Here is a 27,283-nt window from a genome sequence, read left to right on the forward strand (position 1 = left end):
CAGCACAAGGTGCACCTGTGTAATAATCATGCTGTTTCATCAGCTTCTTGATATGCAACACCCGTCAGTTGGATGGATTATATTGGAAAAGGAGCAATGCTCACTAACAGGTATGTAAACAAATGTATGCACACAATTTGAGAGAAATAAGCTTTTTGTGCATATGGAACATTTCTGGGATCTTTTATTTCAGCTCATGGAACATGGGACCAACACTTTACATGTTGCATATATTTTTGTTCAGTGTACATAACACGCTGGCAAAATTTTCTAATAAATTGAGCCAACTAGATAAGATGATCATGAGCAGCACTCACCTCAACTTAGCTAACATTTCCCCAGCTTAATTGTAGCCTAACCAATATCCAAACGGAGATTCAGTGTACACAAAAAGCTGACAAGAGTCCCCACCCTTGTCTCAAAGCAGCCCGATGGCGCTGTCCCAATCAAAACGGTGCCGAAATTGTCATCTAGTTGACCACATGCAGGTAGGCTATTGCTTCAAATATATTACGATTGGATGACTTTGGGATTTTCAGTAAGAAATAATTTGATACATGCCTTCAATTGCATTAGCGTACTTTATTCCAATATTTTCATCATTCAGTGATATTTCAGTGATAAAACAGTGCATGCTTAGTGGTGGGCTATGCGAAGAGATGGGAGAAGTGACATGCCTCAAAGTTTTTAGAACTGGAAGGAGGACGGTGCTGCCTAGCAACCATCAAGAGTTTAAAAGCGTAGTGCGTGCCAATGCCACCTTCAGCATTAGTTTCACACTAAGCTGTAGGCAGATGTTTACCGAAATGATTACTAGGTTGATAGGCGGGGGGGAAAAAAATAAAAAAAATCAGCTTTGATACCGACAATACCTTTCAGATTTAAGGTATGGTAAAGTCAGAGAAACAGCTCAGTATTAAAGGTTGGTGCAGTTCAGATATTACCTAGCAGGGATATTCTACTCTTACCCTACGAGGTCCGGAGCCTGCTGGTTCTGTTCTACCTGATTATTAATTGGTGTCTGAGGTCTAAAATCAGTCCCTGATTAGAAAGGAACAATACATTTTTTTTAAAGTAGGACTGGCTTCGAGGTCTAGAGTTGCGTTTGAAGGACCTAAAACATCCTTTAACAGTTCTGATAAAAGCAAAAGATAAAGTAGCAAACCTTGAAGCGTGGCCTCTCATCCTCTAAAGCCTTGGTTGGTGTATTGAGCTCCTCACACATTTTAATTACCTCCGCTCTGCTGAGGGCTTGGGTTCCCTGGAGAGCACTGCTCTCCAACTCGCTGTCCCACATGACAACACACACATCCCGTATAGGAAACACACATGGCTAATTTGTCACTTAAGTAACGCACAGTTAACTGTCTCACTCAGAGGTAACACACACAAGCACATGTCATGCACACACCTCAGTAAACCTCACTGATTACATTACTATTTAATCTAAAAGTCTGTCAGAGCTCAAACACAGCCCAAGACACACCGAGTTGGCTAGATGGACAAATAAGACTGCAGGCCTTGTAGCTCAATTTGTAGCTCAGTTGGTAGAGAATAGCCTTTGCAACACCAGGATAGTGAGTTTAATTTCCAGGACCACCTATATGTAAAAATGCATGCACCCATAACTAAGTAGTTTTGAATAAAAGCGTCTGCTAAATTGCACATCAACTCAGCAAAAAAAAGAAACGACCGCTCACTGTCAACTGCGTTTATTTTCAGCGAACTTAACACCCCTGAACAATAGGGGGGTCAAAATCAAAAGTAACAGTCAGTATCTGGTGTGGCCACCAGCTGCATTAAGTACTGCAGTGCAACTCCTCATGGACTGCAACAGATTTGCCAGTTTTTGCTGTGAGATGTTACCCCACTCTTCCACCAAGGCACCTGCAAGCTCCGGGACATTTCTCGGGGGGAGTGGCCCTAGCCCTCACCCTCCAATCCAACAGGTCCCAGATGTGCTCAATGGGACTGAGATCCAGGCTCTTCACTGACCATGGTAGAACACTGACATTCCTGTATTGCAGGAAATCACGCACACAAAACAAGCAGTATGGCTGGTGGCATTGTCATGCTGGAGGGTCATGTCAGGGTGAGCCTGTAGGAAGTGTACCACATAAAGGAGGAGCATGTCTTCCCTGTAACGCAGAGCGTTGAGATTGGCAGCAATGACAAAAAGCTCAGTACGATGATGCTGTGACACACCGCCCCAGACCATGACGGACCCTACACCTCCAATCAATCCTGCTCCAGAGTACAGGCCTAGGTGTAATGCCCATTCCTGCGATGATAAATGCGAATCCGACCCTGAATCACCCCTGGAGAGACAAAATCGCGACTCATCAGTGAAGAGCACTTTTTGACAGTCCTGTCTGGTCCAACGACGGTGGGTTTGTGCCCATAGGCGACGTTGTTGCCGGTGATGTCTGGTGAGGACCTGCCTTACAACAGACCTACAAACCCTCGGTCCAACCTCTCTCAGCCTATTGCGGACAGTCTGAGCACTGATGGAGGGATTGTGAGTTCCTGGTGTAACTTGGGCAGTTGTTGCCATCCTGTACCTGCCCCGCAGGTGTGATGTTCGGATGTACCGATCCTGTGCAGGTGTTGTAACACGTGGTCTGCCACTGCAAGGACGATCAGCTGTCCATCCCGTCTCCCTGCAGCCCTGTCTTAGGCGTCTCACAGTATGTACATTGTAATTTACTGCCCTGGCCACATCTGCAGTCCTCATGCCTTTTTTTGTGGCGTTTTTCAGAGTCAGTAGAAAGGCCACTTTAGTGTCCTAAGTTTTCATAACTGTGACCTTAACCCCTCTGCGCACGGAACCCGCTAGCGGGCTGAAATTCCACAACATACAGTGATCGCTACATAAATAGTCATATTAAACATTCATGAAAATACAAGTGTCTCACATGTATCGAAAGCCTAGAATCTTGCTAATCCAACTGCGTTGTCAGATTTAAAAAAGGATTTACTGCGAAAGAAAACGATGCGATTATCTGAGCATGGAGCCCCATAAAAATACAAATAAACAGCACAGGTGTAACATAATCACAAACTGCATTAAAATAAATGGTTTACCTTTGACGATCTTCGTCTGTTTGCAATTCCAATGCTCATTGTGACGCAATGAATGATCTTTTGTTTGATAAAATCCAGTTTTATAGCCTAACACGAAACATTTTGCGAACAGCTTGAGTCGTGAATTCCGTCTCATTCCATTTGACGACACATTCCAGGTAAATAACCCACACAGAACGTGACTTTTCCAGTCATGTTTGGTTTCACTGCAATCAACTGGTTTGTTTGTAACACAACCAAACCTGATGGGCTATTTCGCAGAACGCAGAAACCGATTTGAAGATAACAAGTCATGACAACATTGTCCACCAATGATTTGCCCACTGTTTTGTTGATTGACTGTCTTTTAACCCAATGACCACCGATCGTCTTGAAATCTAGCTGGGTAGATAGCCAATGAGCTGAGCTAAACGGCAATAGGTCATGTTTATGTGTTGCAAGACCAACCCATGTAGTAAGCTCCAGCGTAACGAGAGTCAGTCGCTATTGAAGTTTCATACCGGAAGGAGAAACACACATTACGCACCGCATTGTTTGGTAAACGCGCAGATTCAGCTTTTTATATATCAATCAGTATGGCAACTAAGTCAGGGAAAGCTACATCTAAGTATAGATATACAGATGTACACACAATTTTAGAATAAATTGATTGGGAAAGTGAGACAGAGATTGTTGTAGGATGAATCATTTAGCGATTGTGGAGGAATATTATTTGAACGGGAGAGGACATCGTTTTGGACTGGTAAGTTCTTATCATGCTAATGCCCTTGTTTGAAATTAATAATATAAAATATTATTTGTGATTTTTATTTTAGAAGCAATATATTAACATGTAATGTCATGAAATGTGAGATGCGCGTGTCTGCCGCCCCACCCCAGATGAAATAGCCTATTTGAGGCTGTTGAGGGGAGGGCAGGCCCACAACAATGGCCAAAGTGAAATGGAGACAGTAGATACAACTGGTCCGTTGTAATATAATATATATATATATATATAATATATATATATATATTATATTACAATATATATATATATTATATATATATATATATATATATATATATATTATATTACAACGGACCAGTTGTATCTACTGTCTCCATTTCACTTTGGCCATTGTTGTGGGCCTGCCCTCCCCCCTTAATATATTGCTTCTAAAATAAAAATCACAAATAATATTGAATATATATATATATATATATATATAGTTATTATACCTGTTGATACAGGGCTCATATGTGAAACTATTCTAACTGAACATTTTCTTTCACAGTGACACTGACTCCGAATGGGAGTCTTATCCGGTGTCCTGTGTGAATTTAAGTATGCTCTCTCTAATTCGCTCTCTCTCTCTCTCTCTCTCTCTCAGAGGACCTGAGCCCTAGAACCATGCGTCAGGACTACCTGGCATGATGACTCCTTGCTGTCCCCAGTCCACCTGGCCTTGCCGCTGTTCCAGTTTCAACTGTTCTGCCTACGGCTATGGAACCCTAAACTGTTCATTTTTACTCTTGAGGTGCTGTCCTGTTGCACCCTCTACAATCTCTACCCGGCACAGCCAGAAGAGGACTGGCCACCCCTCATAGCCTGGTTCCTCTCTAGGTTTCTAGAGAAACAGCATTGCTTGCTGTTTGGGGTTTTAGGCTGGGGCTATATAAATTGATTTGATTGAGTACTGAGGGTCTTCCAAATATTGAAAAAGTGTGTAAATAGTTACCCATGTTCTTTTGTAAATATATATATATATATATTTTTTTTTTCCATATATTTTTTTATCAATAATTATATTTTTCCCCATTTTTTTTGGGGGGGGGGGGGGTTAGAATACCATTTTGGTATTTTGTATATAGTGATTTGTTTCAAAATGTATAACCACCAATTTGGCCACATTTGGGCTACTTGTGTGGGATACCTGGGTGACTTCATGATAAATGTCATGTAGCACATTCATTTTGGATGTTACCATTCTGAAACTTTGCACAAGTACTGTTGCCCTCTTATATTTTTCACTGAAATCATCCTGAATGTTTGTTTTATCTTGTTCATTTTAAAGATGATGATACAAAAAAAAAACATGTTTTCTTTCATTGTTTTTATCTAAACCAAATCTATTGCGTTATATTCTCCTACATTCAATTCACATTTACACAAACTTCAGAGTGTTTTCTTTCAAATGGTACCAAGAATATGCATATCCTTGGTTCTGTGCCTGAGCTACAGGCTGTTAGATTTGGGTATGTCTTCAGGAGGAAATTGCACAAAGTAGGGGGGAGCTCTAAGAGGTTTTAATTGCCTACCGTCTAAGCTGTTAGTGTCTTAACGACCGTTCCACAGGTGCATGTTCATTAATTGTTTATGGTTCATTGAATGGGAAACTGTGTTTAAACCCTTTACAATGAAGATCTATGAAGTTATTTGTATTTTTACGAATTACCTTTGAAAGACAGGGTCCTGAAAAAGGGACGTTTCTTTTTTTTGCTGACTTTATTGTAGGTCAACACGAACACCACTGGCCCAGGGGACGGAAATGTCCTTCTGAGCATCTGAAATAGAAACATTTCTTCTAAGCACAATACACAATGAGACAACTCACAATCTGTGACGACCCACCCATTCAAAACAGATTTCATCTGAGGATTCATGCAGACACCCCCAGCGCAATCCCTGGCATAGGAAAATCAATGTGTGTATGAGTCATAGTCTGACTGCACACACACAAAGGATATCCCATTTAAAGCATTGTAGTGGATCAACGTGTTAAAGATTTAAGATTACAGTCAACAAAATGTTCTGTTGAAGACACTTGTCCACATACCCCCTCCTGTGGAGTGCTCCTGAACTGCTCAGAGCCAGCCAGCCAAGCCCCCACACATGCCCCATGCAGGTGCTACTGTGGGTGAGGAAAAGAACCTGCCATAAAAATTCTAATTAGGCTCATCTCAAATGACGCGTAGTCTACACATCACCATCAGAGTATGTGAGAGGTCGGAAATCCCACTCATCACTCATGGAGTGGAGCTTGGTGCTCCACATTCTTTCCAACCGCTCGGCTAAACACTCCGCTCACAAGAAAGAGAAGAAAAAAAGAACTGCCACTCAAAATCACGCCATTCATAAAATGTAAATTTAACCAACACCCATCTATTTTTGTGACTACCTGGACCTACCATTTGGTTTTGAAGTATTGAAACCAAGCCATATGATTTGAAAGAAAAAGTATTTTAATGTACATGAAAAGGTGAATGTAAGAAGCGCTCATCATTTCAAATAGGCTACATGTCGTATTAAAACGGCATATAAACACTAAATTAAGTCAGGAACCAGATAGGGAGCCTAAGAAGGAACAAAAATGAATTATTTTGGCTATATTACTTCAAAGCTATAGCCTACAAACAAATACACTGAAGCACTTGCGAGTGCGACACTAGGCTGGTAGGGACATAAAGCACTCAGCATTTCATTGAACTCAATCATTATAGTCTATAAATTGCGCATATGTGCTGTGACCTACTTCGAATTAAATACAAATTAAACAAAAAATGCCTTAGCCTGCAGTGTCTTTGAATTTATTTTGCAACAGTGCCTGGAGAGCAGGCCAGCAGTGGAGAACATCCTCTCCACGCTTGGAGAACCACTGGGAATGCTCAACACCCTTCGGGACACTCTTGCCAGGCTGGGCAGATATGCATATTTTTTTTTACATAGGTAGGCCTAAAGGTTTTAAGGCAAAATAACCCAAACAAAACAGAAAGCTCCTTGAAAGTGGGAATATGCCAGGCCTATTGGGCCAAAATCAATTACAGCCTATATAATAGAAAAAAAGAAATACTAGGAGCTACCCACCTCCTTCCTTTCTTTTAGAATGTTCACATAGTACACCATCATGCTTTCGGGACAAGGGTCTTTCCAGATTCCACAATTCTATAGTTGGACACTACATCACTGCACTCGGCAGTCCTCATCTTTGTAAGTCACCTTGATTTTTCACCTGTGTCTTGTATCAGTTTCTTTATAAAGACATTTAGTGAACTCCATGACAATAGCTAAAGCAAGGGGTTATAGCAGCAAAGAAATAAACTACAAATGCATTCTGGCCCAGACATGCCCTGAGCTTGTGATGTGAGCGCTACTGGAGTGAAAATGGATAGGCCTCTTGGCCCAGGCAAATTGGGAATACTTTGCTCCAGCTCTGCTCACATTCTCTGATCCCCATACTGCTGCTGCAGTGAGCGTAATGTGCAATGTTAAGGTCTCCTACTCTGACCATGATGTTATCATATTAGCTAACGCACTGTAACAAAAAAACTCTGGCTATTACAGACAGGAGGCTGGTGAAACCTTAATTTGGGGAGGACAGGTTTGTGTTAACGGCTAAAGTGGACTGGTATCAAATAAAACAAGGATTCCATTTGTTTGATGCCATTCCATTAGCTCCTTTCCAGCCATTATTATGAGCCGTCCTCCCCTCAGCAGCCCCCTCTGATATTTTTTTTATTTTACCTTTATTTAACTAGGCAAATTCTTATTTTCAATGACGGCCTAGGAACAGTGGGGCAGAACGACAGATTTGTACCTTGTCAGCTCGGGGGTTTGAACTTGCAACCTTCCGGTTACTAGTCCAACGCTCTAACCACTAGGCTACCCTGCCGCTCCTGCAGATATGAGCTTATTTCAACAGTCGTACTCCATCAGAACTAAAACTTAAGCTTGTTTTACTGTTTGGAAACAAAGTAAATGTAAACAAACACTATAGTCTCAAAACATGGTTAAAACTACACATTTTTATATCGTGGATCAGTCCTTGCATCCATAGCTCTAACAATTCAAAAGAGGTTACATTTATCCAGCCCTATCCCTCAGCTTTTTACCAAAGTGGTGGTGATAACACTATTGTTTTAACTGCTAACCCCCCCAAAAAAATCCCAACTCAGAGTAGGTTTTAGAATGATGTTTTAAGGCACTGCTCAGGCAAACTGAGCCAGGACTAAAAACAACTCAAAAAGGTATCTCAGCTAGTAATCACGACAGTTTGAGGTAACGCAAAGGAAAGCTAGTGATGACGGCAGTCATTGGTTATTCTTCCTCATTTGCAACAATGTCAAACTCGATGAGGCGTTGCCAGATGTGAACTCTATAGCACAATTTAGACAACCACAGTGAATGTGACTGTACATTGAATGTTGCAATGGTAAACCTTTTGATAAACAGTGGAAAGTATCGGAAAGTATTCAGATCCCTGGACATTTTCCACATTTTGTTACGTTACAGCCTTATTCCAAAGTAGATTCAATAAATTTCACCTGTGTTAAATTCAATTGATTGGACATGATTTGGAAAGGCACACACATACATATATATATATATATATATATATATATATATATATTTATTTATTTATTTATTTATAAGGTCCCACAGTTGACAGTGCATGTCAGAGAAAAAACCAAGCCATGAGGTCTGAAGGAATTGTCCATAGAGCACAGAGACAGGATTGTGTCCAGGCATAGACCTGGGAAAGGGTACCAAAAACCTTCAGCAGCACTGAAGGTCCCCAAGAACACAGTGGCCTCCATCATTCTTAAATGGAAGAGGTTTGGAATCACCAAGATTCTTCCTAAAGCTGGCTGCCCCGTCAAACTGCCCAATCAGGGGATAAAGGCTTGGTCAGGGAGGTGACCAAGAACCCGATGGTCACTCTGACAGAGCTCCAGAGATCCTCTGTGGAGATGGGAGAACAACACTCTCCCCAGCAATCCAACAATCAGGCTTTGATTGTAGAGTGGCAGACGAAAGCCACCCCTCAGTAAAAGGCACATGACAGCCCGCTTGAAGTGTGCCAAAAGGCACCTAAAGGACTCCCAGATCATGAGAAACAAGATTCTCTGAGTATGATGAAATCAATATTGGCCTGAATGCCAAGCGTCACATCTGGAGGAAACCTGGCACCATCCCTACGGTAAAGCACGGTGGCAGCAGCATCATGTTGTGGGAATGTTTTTCAGCGGCAAGGACTGGGAGACCAGTCAGGATCGAGGCAAAGATGAACGGAGAAAAGTACAGAGAGATCCCTTGATGAAAACCTGCTCCAGAGTCCTCAGGACCTCAGACTGGGGTGAAGGTTCACCTGCCAACAGGACAAACGATCCTAAGCACACAGCCAAGACAATGCAGGAGTGGCTTCGGGACAAGTCTAAATGTCCTTGAGTGGCACAGCCCGGAAAAAAGCTGTGCAGCTACGCTCTCCATCTGCAGAGAAGAATGGGAGAAACTCCCCAAACACTGGTGTGCCAAGTTTGTAGTGTCATACCGAAGAAGACTCAATGCTGTGATCTCTGCCAAAGGTGCTTCAATGTACCAAGTAAAGGGTTTGAATACTTATCACATTTACATAGAATTTGAGTTCATCAATTAGAAATAAAACAATAACTTTTTTTCTTGCCTAATGTTGGCATGAATAACCTTTTAACCAATTCTGATATTTTTTATGCGATAGGCATATTGCACTGAATCATACATGGTTTTTAATGGCAGAATTTTGTTAAAACCCTAACTCTAAATCACTTTGGCACAGTAGGCATCAAATCACTTGTCAATAATGTTGCAGAAAATGTTTGAAAGGTTTATCATTTTCACCGAAAACAATCAAAGGTTAACATTGGGCAATTGAAAGCATCCTAGGGCCTAAGTATAGACATCTAAAAATAAAATACAAGTGATATTGCACTCCAAAGGGATAAGTTGAACTAACATGTAGTTTACTGAAATAATCAAAATAAGCCTAGTTGATACGTATTTTGGCATTTCATGCGAATTAGGCCTCATGCGAAATACTGTTGCATATAGGCCTAGATTATTTATGGGTCCGTCATTACAAAAGACCCCCCCCAAAATTGTACAACTACAAAGAAAGTCTGTCTATTGTGCAGGAACCACTGACTCACTGCCTACTTAATATGTCGACTAGATGGAACTCATTACTAAAAAGATTCATGCATAGCTTTTATTTTTACTCATACAAGTAAAATGTCTATTCTCAGTACTTATGACCAATTTTCTATACTTGAGACACTGTGGATACAGCACCTGATACTGCAATTAAGCCCTGGCCTAGAACATGCCCGATATGCAGAGAACCCAATAGCTGGGAAAAGCTGCTTTAATGCCAGAGACCCTACTGGCTAATTGGGGCAACTTCACAGCAGTCAGGTAAGTTTGGTTCACCAATCTTAGAGCTACAGTGACTTCAGAAACTTTTCCACATTTTGTTGTGTTACAAAATGAATTTAAAATGGATTACATTCAATATTTGTGTCACTGACTTACACACAATACCCCATAGTCAAAATTGAATTATGTTTTTAGAATTTTTGACAAGTAAAAAATGGAAAGCTGAAATGTCTTGTTAATAAGTATTAAATTCCTCTTATGGCAAGCCTTAAGTTCAGGAGTAAAAATGTGCTTAACAAGTCACAAGTTGTATGGACTCAATGAGTGCAATAGTGTTTAACATATCTTTTTAAAAAGCAGATGGAATTAAAAACATACTTTATTGGCTGTGATAGGAGAAAACGGTTATGCCACAATACTAACCTAATTGACAGAGTGAAAAGGAAGCCTGTAGAGAATATAAATACTCCAAAACATGCATCCTGTTTGCAACAAGGCACTGAAGTAATACTGCAAAAAATGTAGCAAAGCAATTAACACCGTTTTCAGGAAAAAAAGTTGTTTGGGGCAAATCCAATAAATTACTGAGTACCATTCTCCATCATGTTATGGGTATGCTTGTAATCATTAAGGACTGGAGAGTTTCTCAGGATAAAAAAAATGAACATAATGGAGCTTAGCACAGGCAAAAATCCTAGAGGAAAACCTGGTTCATTCTGATTTCCAGACTCCGGGAGATTAATTCCCCTTTCAGCAGAACAATAACCTAAAACCAGTGGTGTAAAGTACTTACGTACAAATACTTTATAATACTACTTAAGTAGTTTGTGGTATTTATATTTTTGCCAACTTTTACTTCACAACATTCCTAAAGTATATAATGTACTCCATACATTTTCCCTGACACCCAAAAGTACTCGTTACGTTTTGACATGAAAATGGTCCAATTAACACGCTTATCAACATAACATCCCTGGTCATCCCTACGCCTCTGATCTGGCGGACTCACTAAACACAAATGCTTCGTTTGTTGGTGTGTGCCCCTGGTTATCCGTCAATTTAAAAATAAAAAAAATGGAAAATGTGCCGTCTGGTTTGCATAATAAGGAATTTTAAATAGTTTATACTTAAGTACATTTTAGCAATTCCATTTACTTTTGATTCCTAAGTATATTTAAAACCAAATACTTTTAGACTTTTACTCCAGTAGTATTTTACTGGGTGACTTTCACTCGACTCATTTTCTATTAAGGTATCTTTTACTTATTTATGACAATGGAGTACTTTTTCCCCAACACTGCCTAAAACAAGGCCAAATCTACACTGAAGTTGCTTACCAAGTAGACAGAGAACGTTCCTAAGTGGAAGAGTTACAGTTTTGACTTAAATCTACAGCAAGATATGATTGTCTAACAATGATCAACAACCAATTTCACAGAGCTTGAATAATTTTGAAAATAAAAACAATGGGCAAATGTTGTACAATCCAGGTGTGGAAAGCTCTTGGAGACTCACCCAGAAAGACTCATCTGTAATCGCTGCCGATGGTGCTTCTACAAAGTATTGACTCGGGTGTGGGTACTTACAGTATGTAAATGAGATATTTCTGCATTTCATTTTCAATAAATTTCCAAACATTTCTAAAAACATGTATTCAATTTGTCATTGTGTGTAGATGGGTGAGAAAATATCAATTTTGAATTCAGGCTGTAACAACAAAATGTGGAATAAGTCAAAGGGTATGAATACTTTCTAAAGGCACTGTAGGCGAGTTCAGTTCATCCCCAAGCCTTAGAGCCAGGTAAGTTTAATTAATAATGCCTAGGTCTTCCAGCAGCAGTCAGGTGAGTGGTTCATCATGCCCCAGTTGCGTTTGTTCAGCCCGCTGTTGACCTCACTGCTGGTAATGTGAACCAGCCTGTGCATGTTGCCAAGCAACCGCCAACCACCAACTGGAGAGACAGGACTACCAAATGGGTGAGGGAGGTGACTAACACAATATACTCAAAGATATAAATGAAGTTCATGGGTAAAAAATAAACTTACATATTTTTCTAATTGATATAGAATATTATAACATCCCTGAAAGGCAATAATAGGAAATGATCAAAGTAATATGCTTGTGTCTCTGGTTGTATTTATTATACTGAACAAAAATAAAAGTCAATGTGAAGTGTCTCATGTTTTTGTTTTATTTCACTAATTGGTAGTTAGTCTTGTCTCATCGCTGCAACTCCCCTACGGACTCGGGAGAGGCAAACGTCCTCCAAAACACGACCCTGCAAGACGCACGGCTTCTTGACACACTGCTCGCTTAACCTGGGAGCCAGCCGCACCAATGTGTGGGAGGAAACACTGTCCAACTGACGACCGATGTCAGCTTGCAGGCGCCACAAGACACTAGAGCACGAGTCCAGGAAATCCAGGCCAGCCAAACCCTCCCCTAACCCTGACGACGCTGGGACAATTGTGCACCGACTCATGGGTCTCCCGGTCACGGCCGGCTGTGACACAATCTGGGATTGAACCGGAGGCTGCCTCAGCACAGCCTTAGACCACTGCACCACTTAATGAGCTGAAATAAAAGATCCAATGAGCACAAAAAGCTTATTTCTCAAATTTTGTGCACAGATTGATTTACATCCGTTAGTGAGCATTTTTCCAAGGCCAAGATAATACATCCACCTGGCAGGTGTGGAATATCAAGACGCTGATTAAACAGCATGAGCATTACACAGGTACACCTTGTACTGGGGACAAAAGGCCACAAAAAAATGTGCAGTTGTGTCACATAACAAGTCACGTGCAATTGGCATGCCGACAGCAGGAATGTCCACAAGAGCTGTTGACAGAGAATGGAATGTTAATTTCTCTACCAAATGTTAATTTCTCTGATATGTCTAACCGCCTTCACAAACGCAGACGACCGTGTAACCACGCCAGCCCAGGACATCCACATCCGGTTTCTTCACATGCGGGATCGTTTGAGACCAATCACTCAGACAGAAATACTCCTCAGTTTCATCAGCTATCTGTAATAAAGCCCTTTTGTGGGTAAAGACACACTGATTGGCTGGGCCCGGCTCCCCAGTGGGTGGGCCTAGGCCCGACAATGGCTGTGCCCCTGGCCAGTCATGTGAAATCCACAGATTAGGACCTCATTTATTTATTTCAATTGACTGATATGAATTGTAAACCCAGTAAAACCGTTGAAATTGTTGCGTTTATATTTTTGTTCAGTATATTTACTTTTCTTTGGTCTTTGTGATATTTGTATATTGTTCTGTACAATGTTCGTTTGATGCAATAAAAATACTTATGGCAATCCAAAGTTTAGCCTAAATCACAAGTTTAGGGAAGAAAGACTGGGGTAGACATTTCCTACAGAGGCTTTGGGTAGCACTTTTTGCAACAGATGTGTGTAATGTAGCTCGTCATGGCCCTCAAAGGCAAGCATGCCAGGTACACTGGCCCCCTTCCAATTTGCCTAACACTGCAACAGATCCACGGAAGATGCCATTGCCATTCACACGACCGTAGCACATCTGGACAAAAGGAACACCTGTGAGAATGTTGTTCATTGACTACAGTTCAGCATTCAACAGTAGTGATGCACCGATATGACATTTTTGGCCGATATTGATATCCAATATTTCCCTTGCCAAAAAAAAAACATACCCAATATTTTTTTTAAATGTGCGGCCTTTTAACAATTTAACTGTACTAGAATGCTCAACACACACACGGACACAGAGGTCTAAGGCACTGCGTGTAAACGGTGCAAGAGATGTCACTGCAGTCCCTGGTTCGAATCCAGGCTGTATCACATCCGGCCGTGATTGGGAGTCCCATAGGGCAGCGCACAATTGGTGCAGCGTCGTCTGGCCAGTCATTTGAAATAAGAATTTGTTCTTAACTGACTTGCCTAGTTAAATAAAAGGTTACACACACAAACACTGACCAAAATGTATATATGTCCCCAACTAGGGGGCACTATTTTTAATTTTGGAAAAATAACGTTCCCAAAGTAAACCGCCTATTTCTCAGGACCACATGCTAGAATATGCATATAATTGACAGCTTAAGATCGAAAACACTCTCAAGTTTCCAAAACTGTAAGAATATTGTCTGAGTATAACAGAACTGATATTACAGGCGAAATCCTGAGAAAAATCCAATCAGGAAGTGACTCTTATTTTGAAGCCCCTGTCTTTCTATGCATCCCTATTGCCCATTGAAAGGGATATGAACCAGATTTACTGTGGCTTCCCTAAGGTGTCTACAGCCTTTAGACGTAGTTTCAGGCCTTTATTTTGAAGGATGAGCATAAACGACTACATTGCGTCAGTGGCCAGCTGAGGGCTCTCAAGAGTGATTCTAAACATAGTCAAAACCTATTTCTTTCACTTAATTGCTGTGCTGTTTTGTTGTTCATTTGTTTCATTCTCAACCAGGATTTCTATGGAACACCATTTGGGTCTTTGAGTGTCATAGAACACTTATTTAACACTTTCATACATTTTTTTACGTAGTTATTACACCATCACTCGTATTCCATATGTCACATCGATTCATCGATACGTATGCTATGATGCTGGTAAAGTTGTCTTGTGCACCTACAGTGCTGGTCATTAAAAAAAGCTAGCTAGCTCATGGATGCAAACAATGTTCCCCAAAAACATTGCAAAACGACAATCTAGGTGTCACCTAAAATAACCCTCATTTATAAGACAGTCCTTATTTGATTATGTGAAGCTAGCCACAATAAGGATTAGCCACAATAGCGGACTTTGCGGTTAGCCTTCAAAATAAAATTATACTATTTGTATTCATTTGCATCACTGTCAATGGCATACTTTTATTTTGAATGCAAACTGCAAATTCCACTATTCTGCCTAATCCTTATTGTGGCTAGCTTCACAACACATAACCCGGTCGAGCCTGACTAGCCAGATAAAGTTAGCTTTGGGCAACAGGGTTAACTGGCTAACTATTTATTTTCATAAACTGAAGTTCAATTTCAAAAGGCGAACAACAAGTGGCCACCTAGCTAATGCTTACACACAAGGATTCCTAAATCATTGCTAAAAATAATGAAAATGACTGCAGTTTCTACTGGTCATTATTTTCAGGCTGGTTGTATTGGAGCTAGCTAGGTACCAAGCTAAAGCTAGCTACCCCAGAAGTTGCGGTCCAACAAATTGCGTTATTACCAACACGGTATTGTAAACATATCGTTCGTGGCCGGTGTTTGCAGACTTTTGTACAGCTTTGACAGTGCTACTGTATCTTTTTTGACACGCAAAGACCCAAACGGCATTCTATAGTATAGAAGTGACGATATTACTGTGCAACTCCGGTTGGTCAACATCTGAAAAATAGCGTGGTAGTGTGTACTGGTGCTCGACCAGTCGGCTAAAGCCAATATCACCCACGACAGAGAACTGATGATTGTCAAGGGCAATGAATTCTATTATCTTGGCTTTAATGGATTTTGCATTCAAGTCGTCTCGCTGAATTTCTCTTGCTCTTTCTAAATGACTGCTCGACTTTTTCACTACTCGAGCCACACAGCAGACATTGTGTGGGCTAGGTTAGGAATGCTGTGTTGCACAACATTTTATGTGGCGTTATTACGTCATGTACGTTATATAGGTATGCATGGTAGCTTTGACATCAGTTTTTAACATCGGTGTTAAACTAGATAATCGGGCCGATTGTTGCCATTTTCAGCCAATATCGACCAATTCCGATATGTTCACCGATATATTGTGCATCCCTATTCAACACTATTGTCCCCTCCAAGATCGACACCTAGATCAGAGCCCTGGGTCTGGACACCAGCCTCTGGATCCTCGACTTCCTGACGGGCAGACTGCAGGCTGTGAGGATTGGCAAAGCTGATTGTTGATTTCAGGAAGCAGAAGAGGTTACAATCTACATCAATGGGACTGTAGTAGAGACTCACAAGTTCCACATCACCGAGGACTTATCATGGACCAACACCACCACCACCACTCTTGTCAAGAAGACAACAGCGTCTGTACTTCCTAAGATGGCTGAAGAAGTTTGGCATACCGCCCCAGGTCCTCTCCAAATACTACAGCTGCACCATTGAGAGCGGGCCTGACCGGCTTGATCATGGCCTGGTACGGGACTTGCTCCATCCACAACCGCAAGGCCCTCCCGTGGTTGGTGAAGATAGCCCGTGCTTCCACCCATCCAGAACATCTACTCAAAACAGTGCCTGAGGAAGGCACGCAGCATCATCAAGGAACCCCCACACCCCAGCAACAAGTTATTCTCTCCCTTAACATCGGAGCATGACGTCTGATACAAACAGGCTTAGGAACAGTTTCTGGATAAGGAGTCGTGCAAATGGTTTAAGAAATATTTGACAGACAAGACACACTGTGTGCTTTCTGATGGTGTCAAGTCCAGTTTCCTCTACTATGAAAGTTGTACTGCAGGGGTCAATTTTAAAACCTATTCTCTTCACAATTTTAATAAATATTGGTCTATGTATTATATCCTGTAATATTCATCTGTATGCAGAAGATAAGTTTATGTATGCCATTGCACCAAATGTTTGTTGACCAAGCTGTTAGAGCTGCAATCCGATTGTTACATACAGAAACCTTGTTGATTTAAAACTTGTACTTAATGCGGGCAAAACTAAATAGATGTTCTCTAATTCAAAGAAGTATTTGTCAGATGGGCTACATATTCACTCATTGGATGGTTCTTTCATCGAGTGGGTTCCCGTCTATAAATATCTGGGTGTTTGGATTGATAAAGATCTAATGTTTAAAAAATATATATATATATACACTGATGCTAGTTAAGAAGCTCAAATTTAAAGTGGACTTAAGAAATAAAATGTTGCCTCTCCATGAACAGCAGGAAGCAGATTGTACAGTCAACGTTCCTGCCAGTTCTTGACTATGGCGACACCATTTACCAGAATGCAGCAGCCACTACTCTTAAACCTTTGGATGCCGTCTACCATAGCGCACTTCGCTTTATTACAGGTGACAGTTTTGATACTCATCACTGCATCCTGTATCAGAGGGTCTGCTGGACCTCACTATAGACCTCACTATCCCATAGATCACCTCATTACTCCCTTCTCGTTTACAAAAATCTGATCCACAAGCTTCCAACATAGCTCACAAAAATATGAGATACCAAACCCGTTCGAATGAGAGGTCCTGCTTGTCTCTACAGTTTGGTAGTTAACGCAGCACAGTTATGGAATACCTTATAAAACAAATTAAAACTGATTTTCCTGGTGCTGATAGGGCAGTTTAAAACTCTTGTTGAATAAGTTCACTGAAGAGTGCAACGGTTTCAATTGATTTGTACAACTTGTAATAACCTGATACAATGCATTTAGCCATCTTGAAGTTATTTGTTGTTGTATCGAATGAATTTTTTGGTCCTTAGGGTACCATTATAAAATGAGACAGGTCTCAAATTGAGTTCCACTGAACATGTAAAAGTTACTAAAAATGATCTACAAGTGAGACTGCTGAACACTTGAACGACAACCTGCTCTGATTCTCCGCACCTTAGCACACGTCACAACTGCTGCTACCAGACTCCTATTATACACTTGACCCCCACATCTCCAATACACATGTAAATATTGTTCTATAAAATTGTGCCTTCCTGTACTATACTTAAGCTAAAATGTTTATTATATTCTGCAATTTACTATGTTCGTATTCCTATTTTTAAAAATGTACTATTCCTTATTGTTGCTGCATTGTCAATACGGAACGTACATTCTTTTGAATGTATACCATGCATATTCCGTACATGAACTCAGCAAAAATAGAAACGTCCTCTCACTGTCAACGGCATTTATTTTCAGCAAACTTAACATGTGTAAACATTTGTATGAACATATGATTTAACAACTGAGACAAACTGAACAAGTTCCACAGACATGTGACTAACAGAAATTGAATGTGTCCCTGAACAAAGGGGGGGGGGGGGGGGTCAAAATCAAAAGTAGCAGTATCTGGTGTGGCCACCAGCTGGATTAAGTACTGCAGTGCATCTCCTCCTCATGGACTGCACCAGATTTGCCAGTTCTTGCTGTGAGATGTTACCCCACTCTTCCACCAAGGCACCTGCAAGTTCCACATTTCTGGGGGGTCCCAGATGTGCTCAGTGGATTTGAGTATGGGCTCGTCGCTGGCCATGGCAGAACACTGACATTCCAGTCTTGCAGGAAATCACGCACAGAATGAGCAGTATGGCTTGTGGGATTGTCATGCTGGAGGGACATGTGGTACCCTTCCTGCAGGCTCATCCTGACATGAGGGAGGAGGATGTCTTCCCTGTAACACACAGCGTTGAGATTGCCTCCAATGACAACAAGCTCAGTACGATGATGCTGTGACACACCGCCCCAGACCACGACGGACCCTCCACCTCGATCCCGCTCCAGAGTACAGCCCTCGGTGTAACGCGCATTTCTTCGACGATAAACGCAAATCTAACCATCACCCCTGGTGAGACAAAACCGTGACTCGTCAGTGAAGAGCACTTTTTGCCAGTCCTGTCTGGTCCAGCGACGGTGGATTTGTGCCCATAGGCGACGTTGTGGCCGGTGATGTAAGACAGGTCCTCACCAGACAACAGGCCTACAATACCTCAGCCCAGCCTCTCTCAGCCTATTGCGGACAGTCTGAGCACTGATGGAGGGATTGTGCGTTCCTGGTGTAACTCGGGCAGTTCCTGTTGTAACTCAGTGCATTAATTGTTTATGGTTCTTTGAACAAGCATAGAAAATAGAGTTTAAACCATTTACAATGAAGATCTGTGAAGTTATTTGGATTTTTACAAATTATCATTGAAAGACAGGGTCTGGAAAAAAGGGACAATTATTTTTTTTGCTGAGTTTATAACTAATAAAACTTTAACACTAGACTACCTGAGTTGTCAATGGACATTCTCTGGGAAGCCAGGGTGTGGAGGCGGAGTCTTTGCATGTAAACACACCACACAGACAGCACTCCTGAGCCCTATACTACAAATCAGGTTTGAGGTATTGGCAAAGTAACTTTGGTCAACTGATTTCAAAATGGGATAACCTGTACCACAAAAGTGGCGCACCTTTTATCCAGGTACATTTCTATAGCAATGAATCCTTCAGAACTAACTTCAGAACTGTTCCGAGGCAGGCTAATACAGGGCTAACTCCACTTATCCTGAATGAAGTGCCTGAGACACAAGTTGAGGACCAATGAAATCTGATACCCACCCGGTCACAAAGATTGTATTATCACCCCGTTCATTTGAGAAAGACAACAGATTAAATATGTTATTAATCAAATGTGTGAAAAAAATATTACTGTTAAAATACCTATCACATTACACATTTAGTTTGGAAGCAAATGCTGTCATTACTACGTTTTCACACGATTGTATTTAGAAATCTGAGAAAGCCAAACCAACAGTGGCAACCAAATATAGACATAATGGATGGCAGTTCCCATTCAAGTCAAGACTGGCAGCTATTGCTAGCGTACTCATGAGTTTAACAGTAAAAGTGCTAGTGTTACAGGTTCCACAACCCTTTTATGGATTACGTCTATGGCCACAACACAACAAGCTGTTCCACAGATAGGAGTGGGGGGAAAAGTGCTTGTGCATTGATAAGCACACCAAAGACTGCATTAACGATAACCTGAGCACATTTTTTTTTAAAGACAGCACTTCTAAATGCCTATATCACACCATAGCCTGCTGAATTTGAAAGATGCCCTTTCTTTCAGTTCCAAGCCCCAAGCAATATCCACCGTTGTAGTACGGATGAAGCCTGACCTGGAATGTGAGGCGAACTGAAGCTGGCTATTAGGGTTGCAAAGGATCGGAAACTCTCAGGTGAATTTCCAGAATTTTTCCATGGGTAGTTTAACCCGGGAATTTTGCTTAAATTCATTTAAAAAAAGTTAGCTTATAACAGTGAACCTTTTTTGTGGGGTACACAAGGCAATTCTAGGTCTTGTGGCATATTTTGGTTAAACTATCCCCAATTCAATGGAATTGCAACCCTCTGCATGCACAGTGCACTCTTACATCACATGTACAGCGGATTCTCAAGAGCTTGCACACTAATGAGATGCTATTGAGCACACACTACTACACTGTCTGAGCCGAGGACTACATGCTTTCGGGTAAGTTTTGATTACAATACTTGGTGGGGTGAATATATTTTATATGACATAAATAATTTTTTGTTAACTAGTAAATAGTAGCCTATAGCAAAGTGTAAATAATTTCTAACTTGTTAGTTTTTGCTACCATGTGGGCTTTTAGCTTGCTTGAGCCTGTTAACTGAGTGGTAATTGACCTGCTTCCATACATTTCTTACAAATGAGTTGTTTAATCTAACTGCTAAACTATTTATCTGTACATGGAGTTGTATTTGTTTTTTTTTTACAGGAAAATGCCACGGGCACAATATGATGTGTGGAGACATTTCACTGCAGCTATTGTAGAAAGACAATCTGTGTACATTTGCAAATACTGTGCCAAATCATGCAACAAAGATGCAAAATCATCTGGCCAAGTACATCAAGTGCCCTCAGCGCTCACAACAAGCAACCTCTGACAAAAGTCCCTCTACTTCTATCAAGGTGAAAATGATGAATCAGACACCTTATCGATAGCAACAGCTCATGGTCCTCCCGGAATCAGAAGTTTGACTCAATGGAGGAACGTAGTCAGAGAAATGCTGATGAATGTATTGCTCAAGCTGTGTATGCAACTGGCTCACCTCTGATGCTCACAGGCAATGTGTATTGGAGGAGATTTCTGAATGTTCTTCTCCCAGCATACACCCCTCCAACCAGACATGCTTTATCCACTCATTTGCTGGATGCAGAGTTCAACAGACTACAAGTGAAGGTCAAGGAAATCAGATAAAGCAGACTGTATTGCAATCATGTCTGATGGGTGGTCGAATGTTCGTGAGCAAAGAATAATTATCGACATCTCCACCCCTCAACCAGTATTCTACAAGAGCACAGACACGGGACAACATACACACCGGTCTTTACATTGCAGATGAGCTGAAGGCAGTCATCAATGACCTTGGACCACAGAAGGTATTTGCACTGGTGACAGACAATGCTGCGAACATGAAGGCTGCTTGGTCTAAAGTAGAGGAGTCCTACCCTCACATCACACCCATTGGCTGTGCTGCTAATGCATTGAATCTGCTCCTCAGGGACATCACGGCACTGAAAACAATGGATACACTCTACAAGAGAGCCCGGGAAATGGTTAGGTATGTGAAGGGCCATCAAGTTATAGCAGCAATCTACCTCACCAAGCAAGGTGAGAAAAATAAGAGCACCACATTGAAGCTGCCCGGCAACACCATTTGGGGTGGCGTTGTCATCATGTTTGACAGTCTCCTGGAGGGGAAAGAGTCTCTCCAAGAACTGGCCATATCACAGTCTGCCGATATGGACAGCCCAATCAAGAGGATCCTCCTGGATGATGTATTTTGGGAGAGTGGTAAGCAGCCTGAAACCTATAGCAGTAGCCATTGTACGGATTTAGGGAGACAATGCCATCCTGTCTGATGTTCAGACTCTGCTTGCAGATGTAAGGGAAGAAATCCGTACTACCCTGCCCACTTCACTGTTGCTCCAAGCAGAGGAAACTGCAGTTCTGGAATACATCAAAAAGTATGAAGACTTCTGCCTGAAGCCCATACACGCCACTGCGTACATGTTGGACACCAACTATGCTGGCAAGAGCTTCCTGTCTGGAGCAGAGATCAACAAGGCCTATGGTGTCATCACTACCGTGTCTCGCCACCTTGGCCTAGATGAGGGCAAGGTTCTTGGCAGTCTGGTGAAATACACTTCGGGTTTGGGATGGAGATGCAATATGGCAGTTGTGCCAACATATCTCATCAGCCACCTGGTGGAAGGGACTTGTGGATCTGAGGTTCTTTCCCCTGTTGCCTCCATCATCCTCCAAATCCCACCAACATCAGCCGCCTCAGAGCACAACTGGTCCTTGTTTGGGAACACACACACCAAAGCACGCAACAGGCTGACCAATACAATGGTTGAAAAATTAGGGGCCACCCGGGCAAATTTGAGGCTTTTTGAGCCTGACAACGAGCCATCCTCAACAAGGTTGAAAAGTGACAGTGAAGATGAGGCCTCAGAATCAGATGTTCAAGAGGTGGACATTGAGGAGGAAAACATGGAAGCCTGAGAGGAAGACAACCAAAGCTTTAGTTTCTATACTATCATTTTACAGATGTATGTTGAAAACATTTTTGGGAGATGCGATGGATCATTCAATATTCGTAACTAAATTGTTTCTTTTTTATTTCTATTGGAAGGATTTAATCATTTGCAATTATGTCTACTTATAAGGCAAAAGATTGCTGTTTGTCTCCATATGGTATGGTAAATATATGCAATGCAAAAAACATGTACGTTTAAATTGTATTAATATTAATTTGCATATATTCCCATTAATTCCCACAGAATGTTTCCACCTCTGAATATTCCCCAAAATGTGCAACCCTACTGGCTATCTTTAAAATAAATAAAACATGTAATATTTTAATAGTACACACAAAACATACATCTATTCGAGAAGCAAACTGAGAAACATAATAAATGATAAAGCCTGACCATCACACAAATAACGTGGGTAGTTGACTGACAAACAGACACATTATTATGCTGTGGGAATCTTAGAACTATTATTACAGCAAAAAGGAGGGTGGAAGAAGCCATGTCCATTTTCAGCAAGAGTTTAATGATTCATACTTTTATCTACTACGATTTGTCATATGGCTCATACTAGTAGCTATCTATGTTACTGTATATGCAATTCCATATAGCTAGCTAGCTATATGACTACTTAACCATTGGATGAATTCATTGCAGTTTTGTAGCCAGATCAGCTTGCCAGATACACTACATGACCAAAAGTATGTGGACACCTGCTCGTCTAACATCTCATTTCAAAACTTTGGGCTAACCCAGATCCGTCTGTCGGACTGCCGGATGGTGAAGCATGATTCATCATGCCAGAGAACACGTTTCCACTGCTCCAGAGTCCAATGGCAGCAAGCTTTACACCACTCCAGTCAATGCTTGGCATTGCGTATGGTGATCTTAGGCTTGTGTGCACTGCCCGGCCATGGAAACCCATTTCATGAGGCTTCCGACGATCAGCTCTTGTGGTGACAATTTGGAACTCTCTAGTGAGTGTTGCAACCAAGGACAGACAATTTTTACACGCTAAGTGCTCCAGCAGTTGGCGGTCCTGTTCTGGGAGCTTGTGTGGCCTACCACTTTGCGGCAGAGCAGCTGCTGCTCCTAGACATTTCCACTTCACAATAACAGCACGTACAATTGACAGGGGCAGCTCTAGCAGGTGGAAAGGTAGCATCCTATGACGGTGCCACATTGAAAGTCATTTAACTCTTCAGTAAGACCATCCACCCCCAATGTTTGTCTATGGAGAATGCATGGTCGTGTGCTCGATTTTATACACCTGTCAGCTACAGGTGTGGCTGAAATAGTCAAATCCACTAATTTGAAGGGATGTCCACATACTTTTGTATATATAGTGTAGCTATGAATCATTATTTTTCAAGCTATCTGAGTGCACACACAGCTGAAAATTTCAAACGGCTTTGCTAAGGCAGTGCAAATCAAGACAGGATACTTTGAATACTTTGGTTTACTAGCTAGGTAATGTAAACCACCTAGTTAATCTGATCTTTGAGATTAACGTTAGTTAGCCGTGACACCTGAGTCACTGAGATACCTAGACGGATTAGCTAGGCGTTTAAACTCAATTCCACCATTTACAATAGAGTTGAGCAGCAACTCGTGTAGGCGGACTGGAGCGCATACGTCACATAAAATGTATGTTTTATTAAAAACTATTGATTTCATCGCCCAAAGAATTTTCCGCAATTAAACACGACATTGTTGTGTGTACTTGCGGGATGTTCTTTAGGTGCTGAAATCAGTACAATAGTATATGATAAAACAATTATGTGACGTCAGAGCTCTAGTCCGCTCACACTAATCCCCGCTCAACTCCATTGTAGTCGGCTAGGGATTAGCCAGCCAATAAGGCTAGGGATAGTTACCTAGCAAGTTTAGTTAGTTCATTGCCAGTAGGACTAACTCAACAGGACTAGCTAAGTAGCTAACGTTAGCTAGAAATTTGAATGTGTTCATTTTTATTCCATTCATAAAAAGTTGCCAATATTGGCACTATCAAACTCTTGTACACCACCTGTATAAAACTAGTTAACATTAGCTGGGTATATAGCTAGCTAGTTAACCAAGGTTAGCGAACTAGCTAATTTTTCATTCAACCATTCGTTCAACACTCCGTCTTGGTCTCACCGAGCAGAAGCAGCTTAACCTCCCGTGCTGCTTTTTCCCCGTCGTCCCGTAAATTTCTGTCGATCATTTTACTGCGCTCCTGCGCCTGTTTATCATCCGTGCTCAGAGTACACCCCATCTTCAAGCCGATTCCCAAAACGTAACAGTTAAAAATACCAAATATACACAATGCAATAACATGCACAAGCTAAAACAAGGAGGGTGTCTCCCTCTGCGATTCAAACACGCCCTTGCCTCGCACCCAGTCTAGCCAAATAAATTGTTTCTCAGCCTCACTTCTAAAATTACTTTCCTTCAAAAAAGCTTTTCGTTGTGGTTTCTATTTATCTTCTAAAAACGATTTAAAAGTACTCAGATGATCATTTCACAATTTTAAAAAGAGCAACGGTTAAGCAGCGTTTTTTTTGCCTGTTTTGAGCTGTTGATCAATGGACTGTTTCCCGTTGTTCACGTACCCGATGTCTGCGCATGCGTGATAGCGCGCAGCCCTTTGCTCAAAATTTTATTTTCTGTCGGCACAGTGGCAGCTGGCCCAAAGATTTGACTATATACCCTACAAACAGTGTAGATACAGTATCTGGATGAGGGTCCATTTCCCTGTTCAATTGCACTTTAATAGTCATTGATTTAACATCATCAATGTTAAATTCTAATTTAGAAAATGCTAATAATTCACAATATAGTTGATTATGTGTTGATATGTGATTATAAGCTTTATAATGTCAAATGCATGAGGTTGACTGTGTAGGGCCTATGGAGAGGATCCAGACAGGCTAGCCACCGTAATCTAAAATGGATTATCGAGAGTTAACGGAGACTAATGGAGATTAGGTATTAAGTTAACTAATGAATGCCTTAATTTGCATGACTGATGTTTGTTTGTTTGTTGGCTGCTGCGGGGCATTGTGCCCAGTCAAGATGCTCAGTCATTTAGATGATGACACGTTGTAATGTTTTTATGGATCCCAAGACTCCCTGAAAAACAGTGTTAATACATCTGAATATTAATATATCTGAAGACGGTAGCCTATGTTTCACAGTCATATGTTGGGCCAAATTTCAAATCTCCATTCAATGTGTGCGTTTGTGTTCATACGTAGTAGATGTTTTGCGTGCAAGTGTTTGTGGAGATTTTAATTCATATTTCATTTATGCTGTCATAGTAACTGACATAGTTTATGAGCAGGAGTGGATTTGCATTGAAAGCTACAGCCATAATAAGAGTTATACACAGCAGCCCTATATACTGTCAGACAGAGATGCTATTCAGGGCTATTGGTTGAAAGCAAAAATAAGCTTTCTTATTGGACATGTTCAGGTAGTAGCCTAACTTCCTGTTTCACTGTTTCTACACCTTGCCTACTGACATGACCCTGTCATAAGGGACATAACCCTTGGGTAGTTCTTCACTCCAACCACATCCAGAGGGATTAGACATTCAAATGACTGTATCCTGACAGATGCCTAATGGGTCATAGAATACAGAGAGAGTGAACCTCAATCATAGAAGTAGAATGAGTAGAATGGACAAAGGACGTTCCAATCTAAGCAACTCTTTGTGGTGTGTGGACCACCACAGTCCTAATGGGTCACGGCTGACTATTTGGAATGTTTGATTATCTCATCTTTGCTCAGAATACTGTGCCTCTTTCAGTTCTTCACACATGCAGCTATGGCATATTCCAGATCCATTAAATATTGTGTAAATATGTGGCTTCATTCTATTGTTTATATATCTATGGCTTCACCATAGATATAGTCACACAGGTGCAATGCTTAGATATATAAAAAAAAGGCAATGGGAGATATGGTCATAATCCTCCTCCTTGCTTTACATGGCATTTCCATTTCAGATGGGGCCTTACATGCAAACAAGTGGCAGAATTTTTTCGATCCACTCACATGGAAAGATTTTCCTAAGCAACCACACAGGATTAGAGAGCACAGACAAAAACAAAGACTTGGTAGGGCTCAACACAAGGGGCTTACATTTCCTTTTTCTCTGTTGTCACACATTTCTGTGCCCTCATCAGATTTATAATCTGAAGGGACAATTTACTGCTTTTAGACCTCAAATTCATTATCTACAACACCATACCAGTGTCTACTTGCGTTTGAGTAAACAAACTTGTTATAAAGTATAAAGATGGTCTGTGATTTTTAGTGAGATTAACACCGTGAGTTAAATCTGTGAATAGGAGTTGTACTGGTTTCTTAGGGGGCGAAGACAGGGCAAGAGACTTGTTAAGTTATACACAGGCTTGCCATGTGAACAACCCTATCACTAAGGTTCCAGTTAAGCTGTGCTTTCTTTTAGCAGTAAGTGATTGCACCCCCAGTATGTGTGTATGTGTGAGGTTAATGGAGAGTTTAAATTAGTGCCTTGCTAGCACTGTGGTACTTATTATGCTCCCAAGAGAACATGATCTCCACGTGGGACTGACTAGAGTGTGTGTGTGTGTGACGTCTGTGTAATGTGCACAGGGTCCCACAGGGTGGAAAGAAATGCACAGACAGCCCAATATGTTTCTATTCAATTTCCTTTAGGGCTCCTTTAGGGGTTACATAGTCTTCCCACTGAGGGATGAGATTCCTCATTCTCGACCCTCCC

At 41.3% G+C, this 27,283-nt stretch overlaps 1 protein-coding gene across 1 annotated transcript in view; it reads right to left on the bottom strand.

The window, feature by feature from the left end:
- Nucleotides 1-25,154, bottom strand: part of LOC109867420 (guanine nucleotide-binding protein G(i) subunit alpha-1) — a 67,271-nt gene extending 42,117 nt beyond the window's left edge. The window contains exon 1 of the mRNA XM_020456573.2: nucleotides 24,673-25,154. Coding sequence (XP_020312162.1) covers nucleotides 24,673-24,790 — 118 coding nt within the window. The 5' untranslated portion in view covers nucleotides 24,791-25,154. The remainder of the gene's footprint in view (nucleotides 1-24,672) is intronic.
- Between the last annotated feature and the right edge of the window lie 2,129 nt (nucleotides 25,155-27,283).

Source organism: Oncorhynchus kisutch, linkage group LG22, assembly GCF_002021735.2.
Source record: "Oncorhynchus kisutch isolate 150728-3 linkage group LG22, Okis_V2, whole genome shotgun sequence".
NCBI classification, from domain to species: Eukaryota; Metazoa; Chordata; class Actinopteri; order Salmoniformes; family Salmonidae; genus Oncorhynchus; species Oncorhynchus kisutch.